We start from the raw sequence: 27,388 nt of genomic DNA, 5'->3' as shown, positions 1-27,388 counted from the left end.
GTTCAACTACAGGCTGAGCAAGTGCAGAATGGTGGTAGAATGTGCATTTGGACATTTAAAAGCGCGCTGGCGCAGTTTACTGACTTGCTTAGACCTCAGCGAAACCAATATTCCCACTGTTATTACTGCTTGCTGTGTGCTCCACAATATCTGTGAGAGTAAGGGGGAGACGTTTATGGCGGGGTGGGAGGTTGAAGCAAATCGCCTGGCTGCTGGTTACGCGCAGCCAGACACCAGGGCGGTTAGAAGAGCACAGGAGGGCGCGGTACGCATCAGAGAAGCTTTGAAAACCAGTTTCATGACTGGACAGGCTACGGTGTGAAAGTTCTGTTTGTTTCTCCTTGATGAAACCCCCCACCCCTTGGTTCACTCTACTTCCCTGTAAGCTAACCACCCGCCCCTCCTCCCTTCAATCACCGCTTGCAGAGGCAATAAAGTCATTGTTGCTTCACATTCATGCATTCTTTATTCATTCATCACACAAATAGGGAGATGACTACCAAGGTAGCCCAGGAGGGGTGGTGGAGGAAGGAAGGAAAATGCCACACAGCACTTTAAGCACAGCACTTTAAAAGTTTACAACTTTAAAATTTATTGAATGACAGCCTTCTTTTTTTTGGGCAATCCTCTGTGGTGGAGTGGTTGGTTGGCCGGAGGCCCCCCCACCGCGTTCTTGGGCGTCTGGGTGTGGAGGCTATGGAACTTGGGGAGGAGGGCAGTTGGTTACAGAGGGGCTGCAGTGGCAGTCTGTGCTCCAGCTGCCTTTGCTGCAGCTCAACCATACACTGGAGCATACTGGTTTGGTCCTGCAGCAGCCTCAGCATTGAATCCTGCCTCCTCTCATCACGCTGCCGCCTCATTTGAGCTTCAGCCCTGTCTTCAGCCCGCCACTTACTCTCTTCAGCCCGCCACCTCTCCTCCCGGTCATTTTGTGCTTTCCTGCACTCTGACATTATTTGCCTCCACGCATTCGTCTGTGCTCTGTCAGTGTGGGAGGACAGCATGAGCTCGGAGAACATTTCATCGCGAGTGCGTTTTTTTTTCTTTCTAAGCTTCACTAGCCTCTGGGAAGGAGACGATCCTGTGATCATTGAAACACATGCAGCTGGTGGAGAAAAAAAAAGGGACAGCGGTATTTAAAAAGACACATTTTATAAAACAGTGGCTACACTCTTTCAGGGTAAACCTTGCTGTTAACATTACATACATAGCACATGTGCTTTCGTTACAAGGTCGCATTTTGCCTCCCCCCACCGCGTGACTACCCCCTCAACCTTCCCCCCTCCCTGTGGCTAACAGCGGGGAACATTTCTGTTTAGCCACAGGCAAACAGCCCAGCAGGAATGGGCTCCTCTGAGTGTCCCCTGAAGAAAAGCACTCTATTTCAACCAGGTGACCATGAATTATATCTCACTCTCCTGAGCATAACACAGAGAGATAAAGAACGGGTGTTGTTTGAATGCCAGCAAACATACACTGCAATGCTTTGTTCTACAATGATTCCCGAGTACGTGTTACTGGCCTGGAGTGGTAAAGTGTCCTACCATGAAGGACGCAATAAGGCTGCCCTCCCCAGAAACCTTTTGCAAAGGCTTTAGGACTACATCTAGGAGAACCGCGAATGCCAGGGCAAAGTAATCCTTTCACATGCTTGCTTTTAAACCATGTATAGTATTTTAAAAGGTACACTCACCAGAGGTCCCTTCTCCGCCTGCTGGGTCCAGGAGGCAGCCTTGGGTGGGTTCGGGGGGGTACAGGCTCCAGGTCCAGGGTGAGAAACAGTTCCTGGCTGTCGGGAAAACCGGTTTCTCCGCTTGCTTGCTGTGAGCTATCTACAACCTCATCATCATCATCATCTTCTTCGTCCCCAAAACCTGCTTCCGTATTGCCTCCATCTCCATTGAAGGAGTCAAACAACACGGCTGGGGTAGTGGTGGCTGAACCCCCTAAAATGGCATGCAGCTCATCATAGAAGCGGCATGTTTGGGGCTCTGACCCGGAGCGGCCGTTCGCCTCTCTGGTTTTCTGGTAGGCTTGCCTCAGCTCCTTCAGTTTCACACGGCACTGCTTCGGGTCCCTGTTATGGCCTCTGTCCTTCGTGCCCTGGGAGATTTTGACAAAGGTTTTGGCATTTCGAAAACTGGAACGGAGTTCTGATAGCACGGATTCCTCTCCCCAAACAGCGATCAGATCCTGTACCTCCCGTTCGGTCCATGCTGGAGCTCTTTTGCGATTCTGGGACTCCATCATGGTCACCTGGGCTGATGAGCTCTGCATGGTCACTTGCAGCTTGCCACGCTGGCCAAACAGGAAATGAGATTCAAAAGTTCGCGGTTCTTTTCCTGTCTACCTGGCCAGTGCATCTGAGTTGAGAGTGCTGTCCAGAGCGGTCACAATGGAGCACTCTGGGATAGCTCCCGGAGGCCAATACCATTGAATTGTGTCCACAGTACCCCAAATTTGAGCCGGCAACGTCGATTTAAGCGCTAATCCACTTGTCAGGGGTGGAGTAAGGAAATCGATTTTAAGAGCCCTTTAAGTCAAAATAAAGGGCTTCATTGTGTGGACGGGTGCAGGTTTACATCGATTTAACGCTGCTAAATTCGACCTAAAGTCCTAGTGTAGACCAGGGCTAAATCTCCCCTGCTGCAGATAAAGCCCATTTCTTCTGGTCTAACCTTCAGGGACGTGGAGAACACTTGATCTTCAGTATCTCTTTAACAGCCCTTGATATATTTGAAGACTGTAATCAGGTCCCGCCACCCCAGCCTTCTCTTCCTGCACTAAACATGCCCAATTCTTTCTGCATTTCCTCTCAGGTCAGGTTTTCTAAACCGTTTACCATTGTTGTTGCTCTTCTCTGGACTGTCTCCATTTTGTTCACATCTTTCTTAAAGCGCAGTTCCCAAAACTGGACACAGTACTCCAGGTGAGGCCTCACCGGTGCTGAGTAGAGCAGGACAATTACCTCCTGTGTCTTTCTTACAACACTCTTGTTCAGACATCCCAGGATGACCTTTGCCTGACTTGCCCTAACATAGCTGACTCCTTTTCAGCTTGCGATCCACTATAACCCCCAATCCTTTTCTGCCGTAGACCTGCCCAGCCAGTTATTCCCCATTTTGTAGTTGTGCGTGTGACATTGCATTCCATAGTCTTTATGAAAATATGCTTATGATGTGAATATGACATAACCAAGATGTACTTTATGCAAGATGGCTCATGTGAGATATCATTGGAAAGGTTATGACTTGCTGAATGTGATTATCCAAATTGTATGCCTGTATCATTTTTGTATCTGAAGTTAGGAATATTGACTATGTGGATGAGAAGCTGGATATGAGTCAACAGTGTGCCCGTGTTGCCAAGAAGGCTAACAGCATTTTGGGCTGTATAAGTAAGGAGCACTGCCAGTAGATCGAGGGATGTGATCATTACCCTCTGTTCGGCATTGGTGAGATCTCTTCTGGAGTACCGTGTGCAGTTTTGGGCCCCACACTACAAGAAGGATGTGAAGAAATTGGAAAGAATCCAGTGGAGGGTAACAAAAATTATTAGGGGGCTGGAGCACATGACTTATGAGGAGAGGCTGAGGGAACTGGGATTGTTTAGTCTGCAGAAGAGAAGAGTGAGGGTGGATTTGATAGTTGCTTTCAACTACCTGAAAGGGGGTTCCAAAGAGGATGCATCTAGACTGTTCTCAGTGGTAGCAGGTGACAGAAGAAGGACTAACGGTTTCAAATTGCAATGGGGGAGGTTTAGGTTGGATATAAGGAAAAACTTTTTCACTAGGAGGGTGGTGAAGCATTGGAATGGGTTACCTAGGGAAGTGGTGGAATCTCCTTCTTTAGAGGTTTTTAAGGTCAGGCTTGACAAAGCCCTGGCTGGGATGATTTAGTTGGGGTTGGTCCTGCTTTGAGCAGGGGTTTGGACTAGATGACCTCCTGAGGTCCCTTCCAACCCTGATATTCTATGATCTGTATTTCAACTCTGCTACTTTGGATGATGCCCCCCCCCCGCTAACACTTCAGGTACAACAATTAAAAAGCCGGACAGTGCTGATGGCCCATCAGCAAGAGACAATGGAGTGTAAAAGAGTTTAGTCTTCCTGTGACCGTGTGGGTCAGCCTGTGAAGAATGGCTACAGGGGCCCTACAGAGGCAGGTGACCATGTCACCTGATACTGGAACCCATCTTGAATTCTGTACTTTTCCACAAGAAGCTTGGGGGGAGGGGGAGGGTCAAACTAGGAAACAAAGGACTCCCGCCTTATGCAAATCCTGTTTAAGGGTGGGGAGTGAGGTAATCCTGGTTGTCAGTTCTCTCCTGCTACCCCACCCAAGACGACTGCTGGAAACAACTAAGACTGAACGGGGGGAAAAAACTGGACCCAGGCTGGAAGGGCATTTGGCTTATGAAAAAGATTATTAGAACCACATTTTGGGTGAGACTTTACATGTAACCAGTTTCTTTAGTGTATTAAGCTTAGTTTGCATGCTTTGTTTTATTTTCTTAGTAATCTGCCTTGTTCTGTCTGCTACCTCCTTAACTACTTAAAATACACCTATTATAGTTAATACATTTATTTCTGGTTTATAATATAACCCAGTTGATGTGATTTCTACCTGGGGGAGTGAGGAGTTGTGCATACCCTCCTCCACATTGAAGGAAGAGATGAATTTCATACAATTTTGGGTTTGTTCTCCAAGGGAGGATGGACATCTGGGTGCTGTGGCAAGCCCCGTAAGCTGAGCCTTCCCGGAGCAGATCTCTGTCTCTCTGTGCAGCTGGGTGTAGCCATGCCTGTGTACCTGGTTGGAAAAGGCTAGGGAGCCTAGCCCAGCAAGACCAGGTAAAAGGGGGCCCAGGCTGGCAGAAAAGTCTGAGTCAGTGGAGTCCCAGCACACCAGGTGACATCCCAGGGCGTCCATCCCATCCCAGCGCATTTGATTTTTTTCCTTCCCAAGTGTAGTACTTTGCAGTTGTCTGTGCAGAATTTCATCTTGTTGATTTCAGACCAATTCTCCAATTTTTCAGAATTTTGAATTCTGATCCTGTCGTCTGAAGGGCTTGAAACCCCTCCCAGCTGGTGTCAGCTGCAGATTTTATAAGCATCTTCTCCATTCTGTTATCCAAGTCATTAATGAAATACTAGACCCAAAACAGGCCACTGCAGGACCCCACCAGATACAGCCTCCCAGCAAACCATTTGGACAGCAAACACTCGATAAGTATTCTTTGAGAATGGTCTTATGACCAGTTGTGCATCCACTCTACAGTAATTTCATCAAGACCACATTTTTTTGTTTGTGTATGAAAATGTCACTTGGGACTACGTCAAAAGCCTTATTAACGCACTGTGCATTAAACTGCAGCAAGGGCGGTTTAGGTTGGTCATTAGGAAAAACTTCCTAATGGTCAGGGTGGTTAAGCACTGGAATAAATTGCCTAGGAAGGTGGTGGAATCTCCCTCACCAGGGATTTTTAAGAGCAGGTTCGGACAAACACCTATCAGGGATGGTCTAGATAATACTTAGTCCTGCCATGAGTGCAGGGCACTGGACTAGATGACCTCTCGAGATCCCTTCCAGTTCTAGATTCTATGTGCAGATGAATCACATCTACTGCTCCTCCTGCATCCACTAGCCTGGTTTCCCTGGCAAAGAAGAAAATAAGGTTGATTTGCCCTGATTTGTTCTTGACAAATCCACTTTGGCTGTTACTTATCAGATTCTTATCCTCTAGGTTTGAGCAAACTGATGTCTGATATTACTCCAAGAGCTCTCTGTCTTCAGCGGCCTAGGGAAATACACAGCAGTAAGAGCATGGCCTCTGTGCGGGGCAGAGGGTTTTCTGAGGAAGGGAAGATGGACTCTGTTCTCAGCCCCACACGTGGGGTCCCAGCCTTGGCCCCCTTATCCCTGTCTGCGTTCCCCCACCCCAAGCCACAGCCCGGCTCCTGGCCCTAACTCCCTTACGGACTGGAGTAAGGGAGGGTGAGGTAAAGGTTGGGGCGGGGGGGGGTGGGGGAGAACCACTGGCTTTCAGTGCCCACACTGTAAAAAATGTTCCACTGCAGTGGGAGAATGCATATGAAAGGCCAAAAGGGGGAAGAGAACCCGAGTCTCAGGGGGGAACTTTTCTTCCCTCCCCTTTACTCCAAGGTGGCACAGCCTAGCAGACAAAGGAGGCTTTAAGACACCTCTGTGCCTCCCAAATTCTGGGTGCATCTGGTGTCCGTCAGAGCTGCTCTAGACTATAGCAGCTTCCCCAGCCCCAGCTCTGCCAGCTGGGGCTAGCTGGGACAGCAGGCTCAGGATAGTAGACCCACGCCCCTGCCAGGCCTAGAGTTGTGCCAAGGAAATCCAGCGGCTTTCCACCTTCTTTATGCCACGCCAGCAGCAGCATGGTCGCCGAATCAGGGCCAGGGTGCTCCGTGCATACTTCCACTGTATTTATGTGAAGATCACACATCGCTTTGCAAATATCAGTATGACCACAGCCGTCCTCGGAGGTCGGGAGTTGGCTAACCTGCTTTTACAAAGCAGGAAGAAGTTAGGGCCCCATCTCCAGAGCGCTCACTGAGACATCCTGGGCCTTATTTGCTGAGCAGCTGCTGCTCCCATAGAAGCCAGTGGGAACAGCAAATTCTCAGCATTGTTCGGGGGGGTGGGGGGGAAAGAATCATGCTTAGTGTCATGTAGAGTCAATGGCTGATTTTGAAAGTGTTGGCCTGAGTGAGTGGCCCAAGGTCACACAGGGGAAGCTGGAAATAGAACCCAGATCTCCTGGGTGCCTGGTGCCTTAACCACAAGACCAGCTTTCCCCTCTCAGGTTCTAATTTGGCAAGGCACTTAAACCCCTGGCTAACCTTCAAGTCTACGGGTAACCCATTGACGTCAGCTGGGCCACTCCTGGGGTTAGCGTTGGAGCACGTGCTTCTCTGTCTTGCTGAACCTGGGTCCGAGAGAACAGCTGGGCTAAGAGGGAGAAGTTCCAGGTTTCTCCGTGGGCAGGGGGCTGTTGGGCTAGACTCTCAGTGACTCCAGAGGGGTAGCACAGGGATAACGAAGGACAGAATTTGACCCACTTAATCACCCTGCACAAGAACATACAACAGTTTGTTTGGGGGGCAATAGAGACTCTGTTCATCTAATAAGAAGACATTGAGGCTGGACAGTTCCAGGCAGGAAAGACTTTATTGCAGTCCACAGAACACACCACGAGGGCTATGCAGCCAGCTCCCTAGAGGAAAGCGTAGCACCAGTCTGTCAGACAGGAGGCGCACCGCTGAGCCTGGCTCGGACTGGCTCCATATGCCCCTTTCAGCCACCTTTGGAAAACCGCATGGTCCTTTTTTAAGAGGAGGAATTGGCCCAGAAGGATGTATGCCTAGGAGGAGGAACAGAATGAGTTAGTACAGCTAACGAGTTTCCCCCCATCCTCCCATTTGATTCCATATCCTGGAGTAGCTGGTTAATTTGAAACTCTGGGCCACTTATGGTCTAAGCTTTGCCAGACAAGTAACTGCTTCTCTTCCTGTGGTGACTTCATTAGGGGTGTTCTGCCAGGATAAGGAACTTTGCCCATTTTTAGCCTGGTGCTTAGCTCTCCAGAACGAGAGGGAGGCCAGGTTTACTCCGACACAAGTGTGGGACAGGCTCCTAGCATCATTAAAAGAGGAGCCTATCTGTTGCGTGTAGTGCAACCTTGGGCCTTGTCTGTCCGGCTCCCTCGAAAGGGGCTGTTTTCATGATGCGAGGCTGTTGCTGGTTAACTCCACCCCATAACCATTGGAACAGGGTCTGTCCTAACTTTGTGCTGGGCGTGAATCAGCCAGGAAGTGGTCCCCACTTCAATCCGCTCTTACAATTGCTAACATTTCAAGTTGCAATCAAAATGGGTAAGAGACAAGGACAGGCTCAGGGTTGTGGGGCCTAAACATTGACCTGCCTTGACAGTCACTGTCTGCTAAAGGAGTTAGCTCACAGATTCTGCAGTTGTCCCATTAGTACCGCAGCAGGAAATGGACCAGGCAGTAGGAGGTGTCCATTACCTTCCATCAACAGCACAACTCAAGAGTCACCTGTTTACTACAGTTTAGCAAAATAAGGTGGCATCAGCTATCTGTTGCTGTGTGACTTGCTTCCCGTGCATCCCATGGCAACCAAGGCAATGCACGTGCACTAGGAGGAGAGAAGGCCACGCACGCAGTGACCATAGCAGGCTGTTCTGCACGAACTACTTGACTTTGCAGCAATGCTACGGGTGCAGACGGGATCCAGTCGTTACACAAAACTGATCCCCAGCACGGGCAGGTGGAGCAGGGTTTGCTCTTCTTGAAATCTACAGAGATCTTCCCACATCCCTTCTGTTCACTTTCTTTCAACCAGCATGCACAAAAGGTTAACTGGACTAGAAGTGTAAATTTTTTTCCCCCTGGGGGGAGACGGCTAACCGGCATTCAAGGAAGGTAGTAAGAAAGCAGAGGCATCCGTTTCTCCAGTGACGGAATTTCCCAAGCCCGCACTAGAAACGAAATAGCTCGACCTTCTTGAGCTTAGCTGCTGCCAGACTTACCATAACGAACGCATGACATATATATTTTTAATTCCATACTCCCACCCTCCCATGGGAAGTCCTTGTGGCTTTCTTACAAACAAATTCTGCAACGGGGGGTGGGGGGATGAATGCATTTCAAAAAACCAAAGGCATAGTTTGAATATTTCTGGTTGGACTGTAAGGAACTGTCACGATGCATTCACTTTAAGATGGAAGAAATTTGACCTTGCCCCTTTGAATAACATTCAGTCTTGTGCCTTTGAATAATTCAGCATAACTACCCTCCAGAGTTTGGATCAAGCTATGGTAATGAAGTGCCTTTAAGACCATAATAGCAGGAGAAACTATCACAAGAGCAAAGTCACAAGAACACAGTCTTCTTAAAATCAAGTCCTCTCACAGTACCTGCTCCATAAATAGAACAGAGCTTGGGAAGGAGTGGGTGGAAAAGATGGTTACCTTGTCAAAACCCTTTGTAGCTAATTTTAGTCCAAGCTCGTCATTAATGCCATCCACTGCTGTAACGTCCTTATCGCCCATCGGCTCAGACACAAACGCTTTGAACTTCTGGGTTCCGGTCGCCATGATCTGTCACAGCAGCGGTGTGAGGGTGGGGAGGAGGCAAAGAACAATCAAAGGCCAATGCTGATATCACACCTATTGGAGTCATCCTGGAAGACCAGCCCTCCCACAGAGCAAGCATTCCCCTAAGCATCCCTCCCTTGTTTTAATCCCAAAGTTATCCCCGTTCCATACAAATCCGACTTCCCCCTACCTCCCTGCTTTGATTGCTGAAGATTATTAACATCAGAAGTAAATAATCGGGAACCTGAGGTTAGAGAGTTGGATACTAAAGGTGGGTCGTTTCAAGATTCCTGTATGAATAGTTTGCATGTCCCTCATTTGGGTTCTTCAGTGGTGCACAAGGAATGCCTCACACAGCTCCCAAATAAGGCCCTTGCTCCCTGTTGCCTGAGCAATTTTTGTCCTGTATAAACTTCATTTTCTATCCCATTAAAAAAAAAAAAACAACTAGTTTCCACCTAGGGTGATATCTAACCTGTAATCACCTACTGCTGACTATTCTGACTCAGCAGCACGTCTGAAATATCAGGCGGACACCGGAACATCAAGGCATCCAAAGTCAGGGGCCACTTTGAGACTTTTTGCTTCAATCAAGACGCATCCTTATGTAGCTACATGGGGGAAACGAGCACACGGTTTCCAGACACGGGGCAGTTGCATTGTTGCCACCAAGAGCGTAGACCGGGCGTAGGCAATTATACCGCCTGCTCGTGACAAGCTGCTCAGAGGCTGGTAGCATCAGGGGAGCTGCACCGCTGCTGATAAACCGGTATGGATTTCCCCCACGTGCAGGCGAGCTCAGCGTCTAATGAGCTGCAGGCCCCCACAGAGAAGAGCAGCAGAGTCCTGGCTCGCCCCGAACCACAGGGCGGCACCCGTGGCTCAGCTGGCTAGCTAGTTGCTGCCTGCCAATTCCAGCACAGCACCAGTGTCCCTGCCCGGCTGGGCTGGTGGAGAGAAGCCAGCAGCAGAAAGGGGAGGGTGGCAAGAGCAAGCCAAACAGACTGGGGCCACTTCTCTACCTTCTCACAGACCTTGGGCTTTAGCGGCCTTGATGGAGAAGCGGCAGCAGTGGGTGCTTCCCAGGCCTGCCCCGCAGGACCACGCCCAAAGGTCAGGTTTGTGACGACACCTCCCTCCCCACCATGGCCCGGGCTGGAGACGCCTTGGCGGACTTCAACTGCCGCAGGCTTCTGGAACCCCTTTCCCTATGACATCACTGCCCCTTGCCACGGGAAGAGGCCCGTTGGGTGGCCCGTGTTTTAGCTGCCTGCAGTTTCTCCATTGAGAGTGTCCTGATCGCAGCCGATGGGAGCGTGGCAGGGAAAGTGGCTGCCCGCTCCAGGGCGAGCGCTCATCAGCTAGGAACACTCCTGCTGTTATAAATATTGCACAGTGCGATGCAATAGAAACCTAACTCATAAATACAGCGAATGCAGGTTATACCACGTCCCTACCCACAGAAGGGGGACATTTTCAAGTAACAAGCAGAGGGTTTTAGCTCATCCCCCTGTTCATTCGTGCATCAGGGCCTGACTTGCAGAGTCACTGAGCACTGACTCCAGTGGGCATGGGGTGGAGAGGATCTGGAGGGACTTGTGGACAGGTGGGGATGATGGGAGGTGGCATCTCCTGCCCCTTAAGGCAGCCTGTGTGGGAAGGGGGACCCCAGAACAATCTGTTCACAGCCTCCAGCAGGAAATCTGCTGCAAAGACAGTATAGTCCCCAGCTGTATTAGCCTTCTACTCACTGAAACCCTTTCCCCACTTCATGGAGGGGTGTGTCTTCATGGCTATGCTACAGTTGCACTGGCAGGGAGTTGGAGGAGAAGAGACATCTCCAGAGCCACAGGATTTGGGGGCTGGACCCCCAATTGGTTCCACGCAGAGCAAGGCAGCCCCCTCCAGACACAGAGTCAGAGGAAGATTTACAAGAGGGAATTCACGGGGTTTCCTCTCCCCGGCCCCACACCAGATTGTGCCATAGGAAGACATGATCTCCCCCACGATTGTCACCTGGCACAGTTTCAGCACAACAGACATGGTGCATTTTCTAAAGATGGGAGCCACATAGACATTCAAGGTTATAATTAAACCAATAGTCCTATAAACTCTAGATTCACCACCCACCAGCATGAGTAGACACAAGGAGCCAGTTATCTGATACAAAAGTTGTTTATCTATCCCTCCTAATCCTCCATCACAACACCCTATGCCACACTTAATTGCAACTGGTAGCAGGAGTTTCCACTGCCCTTATAAACCTGCCACTTCTTAAACCAAAAAACATAAACCACTTGCAAAACACACCAGGAGCCAGAGAACAGAAGGAACAGCCAGCAAGCAAGGAAATAGCAAAAAGCCCAGGCTCCTGCTTTTATAAGGGGTAGGGGAGGTGGCTGGCTACAGGAGCTCAAAAGGGACAAACTAGGGAAGTTAAGTGCAATAGGTTGTATCTCTCAACTCCTTGTGCATTGTGCCTATAGGATTATATAGCCTCCTAGGTAATGTATCTGTCCCTCTCTGACTAAAATAGTGCATTCAAATCCTACAAGAGTTGCTTGTATTAAAATTTCTGCTAAGTTTTATTAATGATTATTTATTTTATTTGTGTATTTCTATAGCAGCCAAATCATGGTCAGTGCTATGCAATCCTATCAAAAGAGCCCATGCCCCAAAGAGGTCACATTCTAAAACCTTTATTCCATGAATGCCCCTAGAGATTTTTGCCATTGCAAAACACAAGGCTTGTAAGACATGCTCCAATGTTAGAAAAGAAATGCTGAATGGCTAGATTGGAGAGGAATGCTGCTCTCTGTGTGACTAATGTGGGGCGCGACGTGGGGATCATGGCCCTTATCCCACAACGAAATCTACATGAGCAAAAACCCTGCATCCCCATGGAGTCTCGCTCATTACAAGTGCAGGCCTCAATGTTCCTCACTGAGAAGTGCATGATTTTAAGTAAACTAATAAATCAAGTGGAGAGATCTGGAAATGCATCAGCACTAAGCAACAGGGCTTGCCAAAGCTTTCCTAGCTAGCAGCCAGAGACTTGAGGCTATAAAATAACTTATCCTGTTTTAACCTCGTCATTGTACAAAGCTTTATTTATTTACTCACCTGATCCTTGTCCTTCTTCCTTCCCTCCCCAGCTGGGTGGCTTGGTTGGAAACACAGAGTAACAGCCGCCTACAATGCAGCTGTTGATCAGTCAACAGGGGCTGCTTTGAGCATAGAGGTGTAATTGTGTGGTTGATGACTATGCTGTGCTGATGGAATAATCTCTGGTGTATGTTGGAGGTGGGGGGGGGGTTCATTCCCTGGTGTGTCTTCCTGAATGACATCTGGATCAAAGTTATAGGGCGAACTTTTTGCTGCTCGCTTGCTCGTTAATTAAGGGGACTCTAGAAGTTCCCCTATGTAGTGCAGCATTCAAGGGAGCATAGCCACCCTTCCTCCCTGCCGCAGTATCCGACAGTTGGGGGAGCAGTGGGAGTTGCAGCCCCTTCCTGTACGGATCCTTCATCTGCAAGATGGATCCGCTTGTCTGTTCAAAAGGACAACTACAGGCGGCCCATAGGGCTGAGATGGAAAGAAAGCTGGGCTCAGCAGGTCAGTGTCCCTGGAGCCCTATGGGCAGAGCCACCACTGATAGAGGCATAGCAGGATTGCTGGTCACTCACTCACTGAGGACACGATCCTGCCGTGATCCAGTGCCTAGCCCACAGGGGTCCACAGAAGTGCAGGGGTCTGCTTGCACTAATGGGACCTAACCTTTCATTGCCTTCTCACACAGCGTCTGATGCCGCTGGTTCAGGTGCCCTGGTTCTAATGATTGGATCTGACATCCCTGCAAGAGCATTTATTTCTACCCTCCGCGTTTCCTAATTAACAAGGTGCGCCCAGCTCTGACTCCTTTCATTTCACCCTCAGATGCAGCAAACCTTCCTTTTATGCCATCACCTCAGGCAGCCGTCGCCGGGTCGCTGCGGCATAGCTTCGAACGGTTGCTTGGTTATGTACCAGGGTTGGTACGTGTGCCCACGCTTTCAGGGGTCTGGCTGCGAACTTTCAGCACCGCTTTTACCACGGAGAACTATTTCCAATACACTTCCCTTTCTCTCTTCTTCTCGTTTGATTAAGCTTCTGAGCTGCAGGACTTCACAAATCAGGGCCGTTCTCCGGTCGGCTAGGTCTGTTTTCACAGGCACAGTGCTGAATTCTCTTGGCTTGACATTGCTTTCTTGGCTACACGAGGACAGGAACAAACATTGCAGGTTGGCAGCAGAGCCAGCCTTAAACAACCTGGGCCCCTCAGGCCCAGATCCTCACAGGGATTTAGACACCTTGGTTTTAATGGGAGGATCTGGGCCTGACTCCTTGGGGCCAGCACAGAGTCACAATTGATGGGAGCTCACCATCGGTTTACCCCATCAGCAGGAAGACTGATGGGGCACAGATACCCCCTCCACCTCTCTAGCTTGGAGCAACAAAGTTTGTAATGTGCACCCTGATCCAAATGTCCCAGTTAAATCTACTCTAGGAATAACTCTGGGGGTAGCTTAACATGAGTTTCACTGGAGGAATAGAGCCATATAAAGAGAATCTTACCCCTCTGCCTCAAAAGGTTTTATACTTAAGCTGCTTGGGATAGGGACCATCTTTTTGTTCTGTGTTTGTGCAGTGCCTAGCACCATGGGGTCTTGGTTCATGACTGGGGCTCCCAGGTGCTACCACAATACAAATGAATAACAATAATAATAATCATTAATAACCGCTGCACAGTATCAGACCAGAGGGCCTTCTACTATAAATTGCTTCAAGGAAGGTACAAGAAATCCTGCAGGGGATAGTAATGGGATAATCTGCCCGCAAAGAAAGTTTCCCCCTGACTCCCACTAGTTAGAGGTTAGTTTAAGCCCTGAAGCATGAGGGTTTATAGTCCTTCCTAAACACTTGAGGTTTTTTGGTTTTGTATTATTATAACCCTAGATATTCTTTTTAATCGTATAATTATAATTAATATAGCTTATCAAGCGCTTTTTATCTACAGATCTCAAAGTGTTTCACGAAAGAGCTCAGTAACAATATCACCATTTTACAGATGGGGAAACTGAGGCACAGGTAGGGGAAGTGACTTGCCTAAGGTCACCTAGCAGGCCAGTGTTAGAGCTAGAAACAGAACCCAGCTTTTCTGAGTCCCAGTCTAGTGCTCTATCCACTAGTCAACACTGTCTCTCCAATTCCTTTTCTGTCCCCTACTATGCTCTTTGTTTCAATGATATCTTATGGCAATGAGTTCCACATGCTAGCTGTGCACCATGTGAAAAAGTATTTCCTTCTGGGCACCAATCCGTGTTTGGTGCGACTGCCCACTGGTGGGAAAATGTTATCACGGTTATGGGTGACTTGCCTGATAACAGAGAGTGACAAGAAACACTTGGTAGGATTTATTTGTCCAAACCAATAAAGAAAGTAAAAAATCAAATGAAAATTCAGTTCGTACAAGTTACCATCCTGGGGTGGCTGATGGGATGTATAGGTCACATGTGCCAAGAAAGCAGGGGAAAAGTTCCTGCAGGCCTAGGAGAGGCAGCAGGTGGGCTCAGTTAAACTTGTGGCCAGGGGCATGGGCATTAAGTTAAATCTGGGAATTCCTGAGGTTGAGAGGATGTTATGTGGGGTGAACCACAAAGGGAGAAAAATCAATCTCACCTTGTGACCCTCTAGTAAAGGCATTTCTTAAAGGGACAGCATCCAGTGGTGGGAGTCTTCCCACTGCTTTCACTGCAGTCTTCTCAAGGCAATGGGCTTGATCCTCCCCGCTGGTATAAATCAGCAAGCTCCCTTTACGCTCCACCGAAGTGACCCTGATTTACTCCAGCTGAGGACTTGACAGGTATCCATGAGGCCAGCTTTGGAACAGCCCTGATTGCAAGAGCTCTGTGGCTGTTGCAATCAGTGGCAGCCATGGTTTCAGGGCAGATCATTTTGGGTCTGGCTTCTGTATAAAGAACGTGCAAGCTAATAGGAACTAATATGCTAAAGATAATTAGCACAATCAAGCAAGAGTGCTGTGCTTTGAGAGCAGGGAAATATAATTGACAAGAGCCAGCCAGAGGCTCAGGATGTGATTGCCCAGAATACCTCAGGAGATAAAGACCCTGAAGAAGAAAGGAAACAGAAATGAGAAGCAACATGGGGCTAGACAAAACCAGGGGAATGTTAATATAACAATGGAAAAATAATCCTACTGTGGGAGCTTTCTGTAGTGGAACTGGGGTATGGACTATCTATGGCCTGCTAGAGATCAAAAGCCATGTGACAATGAGAAACCTTCTGCCAAGCCTCCGCAAAAAGTGGATTGAGGGGTGGCTCAGTGGAGCGCTCCAGCCCAGCCATGCTGTGAGTGTTGTTTTATAGATGAGGTGTAAATCAGAGGCCTTGACAACTTGTTGCTAATACAGATCCTGGGGCATTTTTGTTATGCAAAATCAGGAGGTGTCCTGGCAGAAAGCTAGGGGAGTGTATGTTCCCTACATACAGCCCTGGGGTCAACTGACCAAGGTACTCAGTACTTTTTACTGTGCACAGTGTTGCTGCTCGGTACTTAAGGGGAAGTTGCTTTGCAGTGTTGAGTGAAGAGATGTTTATGCATAGAGGTCCACTTACATCTGTGATATCAATGGGCTGCACAGGTGTAGCTGGGCTTAGAATGTGACCCACAGTTTGGAAACCAATTTGTAGAGCAATTTCTGTAGACTAAAAGCACTAGATAAATTCTAGGGTTGCCACACATCCAGTTTTCACCCGGACAGTTCGGGTTTCGGCTTGTAGGTCCGGGTACCATTTAACAAGTTCTGATGCCCAGTTTTTCTTTATCTGGGGGGGAAGAGATGGAGAAGGGGGCGGGGCTTGGGAGAAGAGACCGAGAAGGGGGTGGGGCCTCAAGGGAAGAGGCAAAGCAGAAGGAAGAGGCGGAGTGGGGTAGGGCTTTGGGGGTCTAGTTACCAGCCATTAAAAAGGTGGCAACTCTAATAAATTCACCCATTATTTTTACTTTGCAAAACTGGGGAAATATTCAGGGCAGAAGGATTTAACTATTTACAAACCACTAACATTAATGGGAGACCTGCAGCTAAATCACTTGACACTGTACTGGATGTGTGTCGTGGTGAGTTTTATTAATATCTGCATTATCATAGGACCTAGGGGGTACTACGCACCATACAAAATAAGAGACAGTCCAGCTCCCAAGAGCTTACAGTCTGAACCAAAGTACCGTGCCCGTCTCACGGGGGGGGAAATGAGGTACATGCAAATTAATTGACTTCCCCCAGATCACACAGGAATCTTAAGAAGCAGAAATTGAACCCAGCCCACTTTCATTCCAATCCAAAGGGCTAAATGTAAGACCTGCCTTTCTCTCCTCCTCCTTTCTTTATGATGACAGCCTGTTCACGTGATGCACTTCGAGTGCCTTTTAGTTGATTGATTTAATCAGTGTGTTTAGACCAGTGCCCTTTTTGTGTGTTGGTGGGGGTTGGGGAGAGCGGCCCCAGTCCTCTAAGGCCCTGGCACCACCCCTGGCTGCAGTATCCGGGGAAAAATATGAAAGCCCTGGAGTCTCTCGCAGGGGCTGAGAATAGAGCGACTATTTTGGGATGCCTTGCAGAAGTAGCATTACCATAATTAGCAGAAAGTGCTCCTGATTAGCATATTTTTTCACTTCTTTCATCACATCTGTTTGCGCAGAACAGTCACTCATTCTCATCTCCACTGTGGCGAGATGTACCAGGCAATCAATGAGACCCTTTGACCTTTGACAGCCCCTCTTCAATAGCAGGGCTTGTTTTCTGTGCACCAGGGGAAAGATGTCTGGCCAGATCCTCAGCTGGTGTAAATCAGCACAACACCACTGCAGAGTTACATCAGCTGAGGATTTAGCCCAAAAATTCTACAACATTTTAAAATGATTTTGCTTCCCTGACATTTTGTCATTGATTCCACTAAAATATTGAATTTTAATCTCACTGGGGCAGGGACGGTCTTTCACGATGTGTCTGAACAGCACCGACCGCACCGGAGTCTCACCTCTAATTGATCCTATAAAACAAATGATAGGAATAGAACATATGTGGATGTAGCCTTCAGCTACCTTTTTTCCTCTTCTTCCTTCTGTTATCAAAATTCCTTTTTCTCTCTTTGATCTCAGACAGTAAATGCCTTCGGGAGTGAATCCAGTTACAAGACTGTCTGCTGAGAGTGCTGTCTCAGACTTGACACTAGTAAGATGCGACAGCACTGACTGGAGATGTGTGTCACGGTCCTTAGACCATTCTGGTTCCTGCCTGAGGGTTGAACAGAACATTCAGTCAGAAGTGTAGTTTTTCAATCCCATCAATCTCTAAGTACTTGATCCAATGCACTGATGTGACAGCTGCTGGAGTACTGTGTCCAGTTCTGGTGCCCACAAGTCAAGAAGGGTGTTGATAAATTGAAGAGGGTTCAGAGAAGAGCCATGAGAATGATTAAAGGATTAGGCAACCTGCCTTATAGTGATAGACTCCCTGAGCTCGATCTAGCTTAACAAAGAGAAGGTTCAGGGGTGACTTGATCACAGAGTGTAAGTATCTACATGGGGAACAGATATTTGATGATGGGCTCTTCAGTCTAGCAGAGAAAGGTCTAACATGATCCAATGGCTGGAAGCTGAGGCTAGACAAATTCAGACTGGAAATAACGCACAAAGTTTTAACAGTCAGGGTAATTAACCATTGGAACAATTTACCAAGGGTCATGGTGGATTCTCCATCACTGATCATTTTAAAATCAGGATTGGATTGTCTTCTACACGATCTGTTCTAGGAATTATTTTGGGGTAATTCTCTGGCCTGTGCTATACAGGAGGTCAGACTATGATGACGATGATCCCTTCTGGCCTTGGAATCTATGAGTGCCTATTGGAGCACTTACTGGCTTCAGTGGGCTGTGGATCAGGCCCTAATTCAGTAGTTGCTAGTCGTTCCTGTCCTGCAGTTGGGGTGGCACAGGAGCCAGCTATGCCAAGACAGCAGCCATGCCAACTGGGGACTCCCATGCATCAGGGGAATCCTCAGCTGGCTGGATCTGCCTGCCTTCCACTGCCTTTCATGGCAGCACAAAGGGGCTGGAGTGGGGCTCAGGACTCAGCCCAGCAAATCACATTTGTATAAATGTATTTAGTAGGAAGTAGGACAGTGAAATCCTAGATACTCTCACACCCAAATGTGCCCCCTCTGGCCCTCCACACCTTGAAATCAGCCTCACTAGTGGTGGCTTTGTCCCTAGCTGATAAAGATGCTTCTGAAGGGACAATGTTCTTTACCAATTGGAAGGCACCAGAGGGAGGGTGTTTCTCAAGGGAAGATGTTCCCAGACCCCTCCAGCAGGGTGCCATGCTTACAAACTCCCTTCTGCAAGTGGCTCACTGCACATTACCGGCTTTGAACACCGGGGCAGAGTCAGAGAGAGAGGATTACGAAGGGATGGGGCAGCATCACATACGGAACTAGTGATGAGGGGTCATGTGACTCTCAGCAGTGCTAGACTGGAACCCACTCCTGGGGCAAAGGTTAGGGGCTACCCTCAGTATGGGAAAAGACTTAGGGATAGCAGGGACTCGTAGTCCTTCCAGAGGTGACCTAGAGAAAAGCAGAGAAGAATCCCACTGGTTTGATGGTCTGTGCCCAGTGCTCCTGATAGTGCTCATATATTTGGGTGTTCCTCCCACTTTGGCAGCACCTTTGGGAGCTCCTCATCACCTTGGTCGTGTTGCAATCTGTCGCTGCTTCAGGGAATCGTGCCCGTCCATGAATGGAGCTGGGCTGGCAGGAGACTTTGACTTGCTGACTTTGTGATGGCACCACGTCGTTGGAAGGCAGGACCTAGGAGGGCATCCGACTGATGCCAGGTCCATAGAAGACAGTTAGGCCGACCCAGCTTCATAGCTCAGGGGTGTGTGTGGAAACCCCCCCCCCCCTTCCCCGAGCGATGTAGTTAAGCCAACCCAACCCCCTCGTGGAGACAGTGCTCGGTCGACAGATGAATTCTACCTTTGCCCTAGTTCTGTCTCTCCTGGGGTGGATTATCTCCAGCGATGGGGGAAGTGAAGACAGCCTGAGAATCAGGAGATGGACGGAGGTTCTGTCCCCAGCTCTACCACTGACCTGGGGTGTGACACTGGGCCAGCCGCTTCCCTCTCCCTATTCGTGTGCCTCATCTCTTTAGATCGTGAGCTGTCTGGGGCAGGGGTTCTCTTCCTCTGTGTTTGGAGGGGTTCTGATCTTAGATGAGCCCTATAGGTGCTTCTAGCATACAAATAATCCAAATGGGTGTGTGGTCCTTATAGGAATGATATACGGTGTTAGCAATAGTGCATATAATTACTACAGGTAACATCAATCACACTTTTCATTGGTACTCATAAGTGTTATATATTTGCACAAAGGCTCATCAGAATGTGCAGTAATTGTAAATAATAGGGCTATGTCACCCTACTGAGGACTGTCTATGAAATGTAAAAACCATAAGAGTGACCCTAGTTGTTTCCGACTGTCACCAGCACCAACACAGAGAATGAAAACTGCATATGCAAAGTTGGATTTATTATTTAAAAGTGTATTTTTCATGGCCAAATTCTGCAGCTTTGCACCACCAGTTTTCAGACAATAATTTCTGGCCAGAACTGAAATAGTTTTGATGGTCTCATCCCACTTTCTAGTTGTCTACATATAAAAACCGCATCAGAATATGATGTGATTGACAGCATCTGTTCGGGACCAGAAGAGAAAAAGTGGTTTAGGTCTGGGAGGAGAGTAGGAGTGAATTTCTCATGAAAAGGCAGGCGGAGGAAAGGAAGGGAGAAGAGTTGGACCCTTTCAAAGCTGTAGCCTAGTTGCAAGGTGCGATTTCAACCAGAAAACCTGTACAGCAGTTGGAAATGTCTAAATAAAAGAGCCTAGTAAGCTATTTAATAGGACAAAATGCAAGAGGAAAAAGGACACTTGAAGAAATGTAAATAATGCAAATTTGAAACTGATCAAAGGCAATACTTTTCACACAATGCACAATTAGTCTGGGGAACTCATTGCCCCAAGATATCATGGAGTCCAAGAGTTTAGCAGGATTCAGAAAGGGATAGGACATGGGTAACAAAGAATATCCAGAGTTATCACAGGAAATAGGAAAAAAATAAGGATGTTTTGGAAGGGATATAAATAGATTTGGAAAGATTAGATTTTTATCTGTAGATGTTGATAAATGGCAGTTTCACAGTACACGCACAAGCCAATGAAACAATATTTTCTAACTTTACCTGTCTGTACATTTTGATTATTATAGAAGGAAAGTGTTGCTTGGGAACTTATTGGAATTTGATTTAAGGACATTTACTTTGTCAACATCACATGCCAAAATAATCGTCTGTATTTGAACGGTTATAAAGTTTTAACTTTTGGAATCTCAGCGTCTATCGTCATTAAATAATTATTGCCCGACACCCGCCCCCCCCCCCCCCCCCCCGGCCCCATTGTCTAACCCAGCATAAATTTGCGCAACTGTGAAAATTTAAATTGACAAAAACTGGGGGGAAAAGCTTAAAAATAAACATTGATATTATCCATCAAAATGATCAAAGAAAGGAATCAGTCAGATTCTGGCCACGTGTAGATAGAAATGCCCTCCTCCCCAGAAACTGGGATTAGAGAGGATTAGCAGACAATGGAAGGAGAAAGGGTAATGGATGAAATGGGATATTTGGGGGGTGGTGGGGTGGGAAAGTGTGGAACATTGTGGGGGCAAAGGAGGGTGCAATGGTGAAAACAATAATTTCGGGGCTTGTCATCATTCATTGTCCCACACTGAAACACTGGGAGACTGAATGTTATGAAGGACCCCTAAGGGCTTCAGCCCAGAAACCAGCATGCAAGCTGGGTCCCCTAGCCTAGTGTTCCTTTTGGGCACTGCCTGGGATTGTTTCCTAATGTTGCTTAGGGGGAAAATGCCTTTTCTAGCCTTACAGTACAGCACGGGGCACACCTAACGCCAAGTCAGTCGCATTACCAGAATTGTCTAGGGGAGTGCTTGTCCGTTGTCTGCCAATTTCATCTAGTAGATGCTTTGCCTTCTGCCCTGAGCTTGGTTCTTTTACATCACTTTCAGTGCTTCTGGGAATCAAAAAACGGCAGTGCTTCCTCGATAAGCCCGTAGACCACCAGTGGGCCCCAACGCCATTGGCACCGTGATTTGTGGGCAGGAAAGGAGGTGGGGCCTTTTATGCCATGCTCCCCACAGCATGGCCAAACTGGAGAATGGCTGTTGCAAAGGAATTTGCTGAGGTATCCCACCGCATCCCCGCAGCTGTTGCAGGAGGGGCGCTAACTTTCCGCATGTGCACGGCGGGATGCAAGCCACAGACGCAGCACAGCTGTGGGCAGCACCTGCTGTCCCTCAGGGAGCGGAAGAGCAGTGCTGAATTGAGACCAGGAGACCTCTCTCATTGCAGGAGGTTTTGTGTCTAGCTGAGCATGTCCGCTGGAGAGCAGAAGGAGAGCGGGGGTGGAGCTGCAGGAGAAGAGCAATCTCCCGGGCCAGGTTGGGGATTCAAAACCTTCAACAAATTCATTTTTTGAATGGTATCTCCGCTTCCCCTGTCTCGGCCCCCAGTGTGAACAGGCTGCCGGGACAGTGATGCAATCCAGCTACAGTAACCCCATGCCCTTCCCTTACTGCAAAGTACCGCTCTGTTTGTTTTGTACCCATGCTCTTAAAATGCCAGCCCTCTAGGGCAGGGAACCTGTTATTTGTCCGGCACAGTTCTCCTATTGTACAGGGCCTTTGGCCCCAGAAAGATAACTAATCAGTGTCACCGCTAGCCAGCTCCTCCCCACCATGGCTTTGCCACTAGGCCCCATTGGGGATATAAGCGGTCTTCGACACTCCTGATTAAGCACCCACCGAAATCAATGGATGGACATCTTCCCATTGACCTCAATGGACCCTTACTAAGGCTACATTTTGTTCCTCCTAGATATTAAAGTTTATGGGCCAGTTTGTCCACTCTGCTTCTGTCCGAGGAAGGGGCTCTAGATATCGTGGATATGCTGGTGGGGTGTGATGCATGGGGAACTCTGGCTTTTGGGCATCACCCATCTTCATCTCAGCCAACAGAAGCATGTCTGGGGATCCTCTTAAGCTTTTTGATACCAGGGACTGGCTTGCTGCCTTCCCAAAGTGTGTCAGTGAGATCTCAGGGACCGGTCGTTGAGAAACACTACTCTAGAGGAACTGAGATGTACACATGCGTGTGCATAAGGGATGGGGCAGGAGCACCAGCAGCCACTTTCCATGGCAACATGACACCAAACCCATGAAGACGCCCTAAATCAGATAACGCTGCTTCGGTCAGCATTACCATCCACACTGTCCCCCTGAGTTGTGTGAACTTCCCTGGCTCTGAATAAAGGGTGTTGGACTCCAAGGAGCTCTTGGGATACATGCAGATCCCAGGGTATCTGAGAGGGCTCAGCCTTATGGTGGGAGAGAGGAGGGGGAAACTCCCACCACCTGATGGATTCATGCAATGGAAACTCGCTGAGTTTCCTGTCTATTTGTAGTCCCTCCCATCTCCCGCCCGGCAGAGGACAGTCCAGTCTTACAGCAGAGCTGGTTGGGAATTTTTTAACAAAACATTTTTTCCCTGAAAAAATCTGATTTGTCAAAACTGAAACTGTTCGTGGCAAAGAGCCCGTTTCCACGCCTTTCCTGACTCAAAAAAGTGTTGGAAAAACTTTCCAAATTGCCAAGACGTCCTCCTTCGAAATTGTCAAACTGAAAAGTCACGGGGGTTTCTGTTCAAAACAACTTTTTGTTTAGAATGTGCACTGAATTCATGCCAAGAAATTGGTTTAAAAAAGAAAAGAAAGTAAAAAAGAGTCAGATTTGTATTGAAAGGTTTCAAAATGATCGAAACCAGACACGTCACAGGACCAGAACTGAAATTTGGTTTGGTTTGTCGGCTTTGTGAACATTTTTGAGATTTCAACTTTTCGTCCTGTTGTGTGATGGGAAATTTTTTCAAAATCTCAGAATTCTCCTGGGACAGAAAAACAGTTTCCCCACCCACTCCCAGTTTATAGGCTTATACTAATTAGAGATGATGTATATGAAAAGTAAATACATCCCGCCTCTTGGATGCACCACAGAAACCCTCACAACTTGGATTGCATAGTGTTGAAGCTAGATTTATCCATTGTGCTAAATCAGCCCCCGGCCCTAATTCTAAGAAGCTAATGCTGTGCTATCTTTCACCATATTCCCCTTGAAATTAAGTGCAGTAAAGGAGTCTTTCTTCCCAGGGAATGTGACAAGGGGCAGGGCTGCAGCATTTCACCAGCACTGAGAATGCTAAATGTATTAAATAATGACTTAGGATCTTTTATTTCTTAGTTAGAATTAGGCTTCCGGACTTGTTTGTGCAGGCTCTAATTTAAGCCTCGAAAGATCCCCTTCCAAACTAGTGCTAAAGCTCTGACGGTAACTCGAACGGGGAAGACTTTGAAAAATAACGAATGGCTTTTATATGTCTCATTGAAGCGCGCACAGAAAAATCCTACACCAGCCTTAGAGTTTTAGGTGGTGCCTGCCAAAGAAGTTTTCACTCTCCTACCCCCAAAAAGAGATCACATAGGATTGAGCTGAGGACCCCATGGAGGGCCAGCGAGGTTATTCCATAGGGCACCTCCAAACTTAATTGGCTCATTTTATATAAGAAGGGGAGGGGATGGCCAGAGGTCTGAATGTCACCACCAGCTTCCTGCCCCACGAGGCAGCCCCAAGCTACATGTGTGCTGGCGTTCTTGCACAGCTGCCTACATTTCAAAAAGTTTTGTGAGGGACAGCTGTCCGAACAGGCCACTAGTGTGATGGTTGGTTCTTAGGCCCAGATCCTCAAAAGGTATCTAGGCACCTCCCTGCCTTTGGCCCTGATTGAGCAAGGTTCTTAATCATATGCATGACTTTAAACATGTGAGGAGTCCCCCTGGCTTCTGTAGAAAAACTCATGTGCTTAAAGTTACACAAATGCTCAAGTGCATTGCTAAATCAGGCCCATGCGCCCAGATCCCTAAGCCCATGGAGAGTTCCTGGCAGGCTCAAGGGCTTTACAGGGTTAATATTGGAAGGTCTCACTATATTCGAAAACACAAAGGCTGGAGGGCTATGGGTTACGCTGTGTTTTGCAAACATTAATTGTGACAACTCCTGGGAGGGAGGGAGTTGGGAAGAGTTATTATCCCCATTTTTATAGATAGGAAAATTAAAGCAGAAAGGCCAATGCCAAATTTTAAAGTGTCCAATAATTTTGGGTGACTGACTCGAGACACCATGGCCTGATCTTTCAGAACAGCTGGGTCTACCCAGAAAGCCCTTAAAATTGATCCTTAGTGAAGCAGTCTCCTTGTGAATAGACACGACTTGTGGGCAGGTCTGATAAGTCTACTTATTAAGCTAATCAGGAATGTTTCACTGTTTACCTTGCTCTCCCTCCATGTGTTTGTTTTATCCATCTGCTGTCTTGGTATATACAAGACTGTAAACACTTACAGGCAGGGCCTATCTTTTTATTATATGTGGTGTGCTCAGTGCTAGTACAAAAGTGATCCGCAAACAGGACCTAAAGGCGCTTCTGAAATAATGTTCCAGTATTTGACCAAATTGAACAGGCCACAAAGTAAGACCTGTGATCCCAAACCTTCAGTCCTTTCTTAGATCCCAGTTCTACCACCATTTAAGCATGTGCCTATCTTGCATAAGCACTTGGACGCAGCATGGTCTACTGGACAGAGCACTAGACTAGGACTAAGGAAACCTGGCTTCTATTGCCAGCTCTGGGCAAGTCATGGTTCCACTGTGCCTCAGTTTTCTCATCTGTAAAATGGTGATAATGGTACTGACCTTCTTTGTAAAGCACTTTGATATCTACTGATGAAATATAGTAAATAAGAGCTAGGAATTATTAATTATTATTATTAATTTAACCCAGGGTTAGGTCCATTTATGTCAATGGGATTATTTGTAGGAGTAAAGAAAAGCATGTATTTACATATTTGCAGGATCAAGGCCTTAGGTAACAGCCCCCTCCCCTCACTTTGTAGTTAAGGAGAGTTTTGTCCCAGTTAGGATGGCTGAATTTTGGGCTCCTGCAGTCATTCCAGATTATGAATTATATACTCATTTCATTTCTTTCCAGTGGAATAGCTATCAACAACCCCAGTAGAAAAAGCGCTTAAATGCCCTAACAAGTAACTGATTTTGCAATCGTCAGTCATAATCGGATAATATTTGTAGTGCCTAGGACACTCCAGCCAGGACCGAGGCCCCCGTTGTGCCAGGTGCTGTACAAATGCATAGTGAGAGACAATCCCTGTCCCAAAGTGCTGACAATCCTTTATTTAATTAATCGTTTTCACTCCTGCCACCCACACGGTTGCCAGAGAAGGTCAGAGCCTGGAGAGGCCGGGTGCAGAGCAGAGGAGACTCCAGGACGCCCTAGTAAAGCGTGTGTAACTAGTATGTGTAAAAGGGAATGCTCTTCCTTGCTCTTATTCTCCAGGTCAAAGCCTGCAGCTGGCAAACTACAACTCCCATCATTCCACTCGCCTTCAGCGGCCCCATTGGTCTCCCGGCTCATCCACTCGCAAGAGCCCTCCCTCCCGCTGTCTCCTCTCTCACTGGGCCGCCGCAGGCTTGACTGGCGGGGCTGGCACCAACCGCCGCAGGCCCATGCGGAGCGGCGGGGGCGGGCTGGAGGGAAGCCTTGGGAAAGGCGCCGTGCCAGCGTAGAAGGAAAAAGTGCCACGACTCCACAGAGGCGGCGAGCGGCGGAGGGGCGTTGGGGGGCTCTGGGCATCGGACGGGGCAAGGGCAGCCGGGCGCATCGCCCAGCCAGCGGCGCTGTCTCCTCCAGCCTGGGCGGTGCGTTGGCAGCTGCAGAGCTTGGAAGGGGGCGTCTCGTTGCCGGGGCGAGAGAGCGAAGTCGGAGGCGCCAGGCAGGTAGGAAACTCGAACCCCCCAAAGCCGTTTCCCCCCTTTCCTCCCCCGCTTGCAGCTGCTGGCAGGGAAGCTGAGCCCGGGATCTCAGCCTGCCAGGGCCGGCCTTCCGAACCCGGCGGCGCTCCGCGTTCCATGGAACCCGGGTCAGCGTTCCATGGAACCCGGGTCAGCGTTCCATGGGGTGCCCCCAGCGTTCCAAAGAGTTCCTCATCGGCGTTCCAAAGAACGCCGGGCTGGGAAGACCCCACAGCTGCGGCTAAGGCGATGCGGGACAGAATCCAACCCTGTGGTGGTGGGGAGGGTCGCGATACCTCTCCCCCACCCTAGATCTAATGGGGGAACCCCCCCCCCGGTCGGCTAACACTACGCGCCGAGCCGACCCAGCAGCATCCCTCTCTCCCTCCGGTAGCTAGTGCTCCGCTTCCCCTTGGAGGCGCCGGGTGAAGTTGTGTGGCTCCTCCGGCCACGTTCACAGCTGGAGCAGGAACGGGTTCCATGGCCGGAGCGCGCACAGCTGACGTTGCTTGACTGGAAGACTCCAGGGGATTTAAATGCCTCCTGGAAGCCTTAAGCCAGGGCTGGATAATTGCGTGGAGGGAGCCAGGGGCCGGTTTGGCGTGAGATCCGCGGCGAGGCGGCCCCTGGACTGCGATCCTCTTGGAGGAGGGGGCTGGTAAGGTGGGCACCGGGGCGGCTTCTGGCTGTCAGGCTTTGCAGGGACGTCGCGAGCTGCGGCTTGGTGCCCCAAATCCCTGCGCACGCCTCTCTCCGGCCTGGGGCGCCGCGGGGCAGGCGGCGGGGGGGAGAAGAGGATTAAAACGTGGCGGGGGAGTTTGCAGAACAATTCGAGGCGGAGTTTCCGCCTCCCCCGGGGCCACCCGTGCCCTGTCTGCCGCGCCGCCGCTCACTCCGCTTTCATAAGCGGATCGGTTTGCAGCGAGCTCGCGGGGGGGCTGGTCCCTTCCGGATGAATGGGACCGCGCTGTGCCAGAGGCGGTGCGGAGCGACGACGTGTTCAGTCGGGGAGGGCGGGCGCTTACCCCTGCCCAGGGCACCGCGGACGGAGCCTGCTCCAGCGGCGGTTTCCTCCTCTGCTGTTCGGATCCCGCGTCCCCAGTCCCTTCGCTTCAGCGCTTGCAAAGCAGGG

The 27,388-nt window shown here is 48.9% G+C and overlaps 2 protein-coding genes across 4 annotated transcripts in view; one reads left to right on the top strand and one right to left on the bottom strand.

The window, feature by feature from the left end:
• Positions 1-7,245: 7,245 nt before the first annotated feature.
• On the bottom strand, positions 7,246-14,889 carry BANF2 (BANF family member 2). The gene is made up of 3 exons (XM_077812065.1): positions 14,866-14,889; positions 9,022-9,150; positions 7,246-7,392 (listed from the first exon to the last, which is right to left on the bottom strand). The coding sequence occupies exons 1-3, from the start codon at positions 14,887-14,889 to the stop codon at positions 7,246-7,248; spliced, it is 300 nt and encodes a 99-aa protein (XP_077668191.1).
• Positions 14,890-26,104: 11,215 nt separating this feature from the next.
• RRBP1 (ribosome binding protein 1) overlaps positions 26,105-27,388 on the top strand; it is a 55,236-nt gene continuing 53,952 nt past the window's right edge. For all 3 annotated transcript variants that reach the window (XM_077814130.1, XM_077814129.1, XM_077814128.1), the window contains exon 1: positions 26,105-26,241. The gene's annotated coding sequence lies outside the window, so the exon portion shown is untranslated. The remainder of the gene's footprint in view (positions 26,242-27,388) is intronic.

The sequence above is a fragment of the Eretmochelys imbricata genome, chromosome 3 (genome assembly GCF_965152235.1).
Source record: "Eretmochelys imbricata isolate rEreImb1 chromosome 3, rEreImb1.hap1, whole genome shotgun sequence".
NCBI classification, from domain to species: Eukaryota; Metazoa; Chordata; order Testudines; family Cheloniidae; genus Eretmochelys; species Eretmochelys imbricata.
The sequence above is the reverse complement of the archived record's forward strand: the minus strand, read 5'-3'. Positions and strand labels throughout refer to the sequence as shown.

What these genes read in the sequence shown, in the direction of transcription:
- BANF2 (XM_077812065.1), bottom strand. Translation starts at nt 14,889, where the DNA reads ATGCCTTTACTAGAGGGTCACAAG. An exon ending in CTTTACTAGAGGGTCACAAG is followed by an intron (nt 9,151 to 14,865) that starts GTGAGATTGATT and finishes CTGCTGTGACAG; the next exon opens with ATCATGGCGACCGGAACCCA. An exon ending in CTACAAAGGGTTTTGACAAG is followed by an intron (nt 7,393 to 9,021) that starts GTAACCATCTTT and finishes TCCTCCTCCTAG; the next exon opens with GCATACATCCTTCTGGGCCA.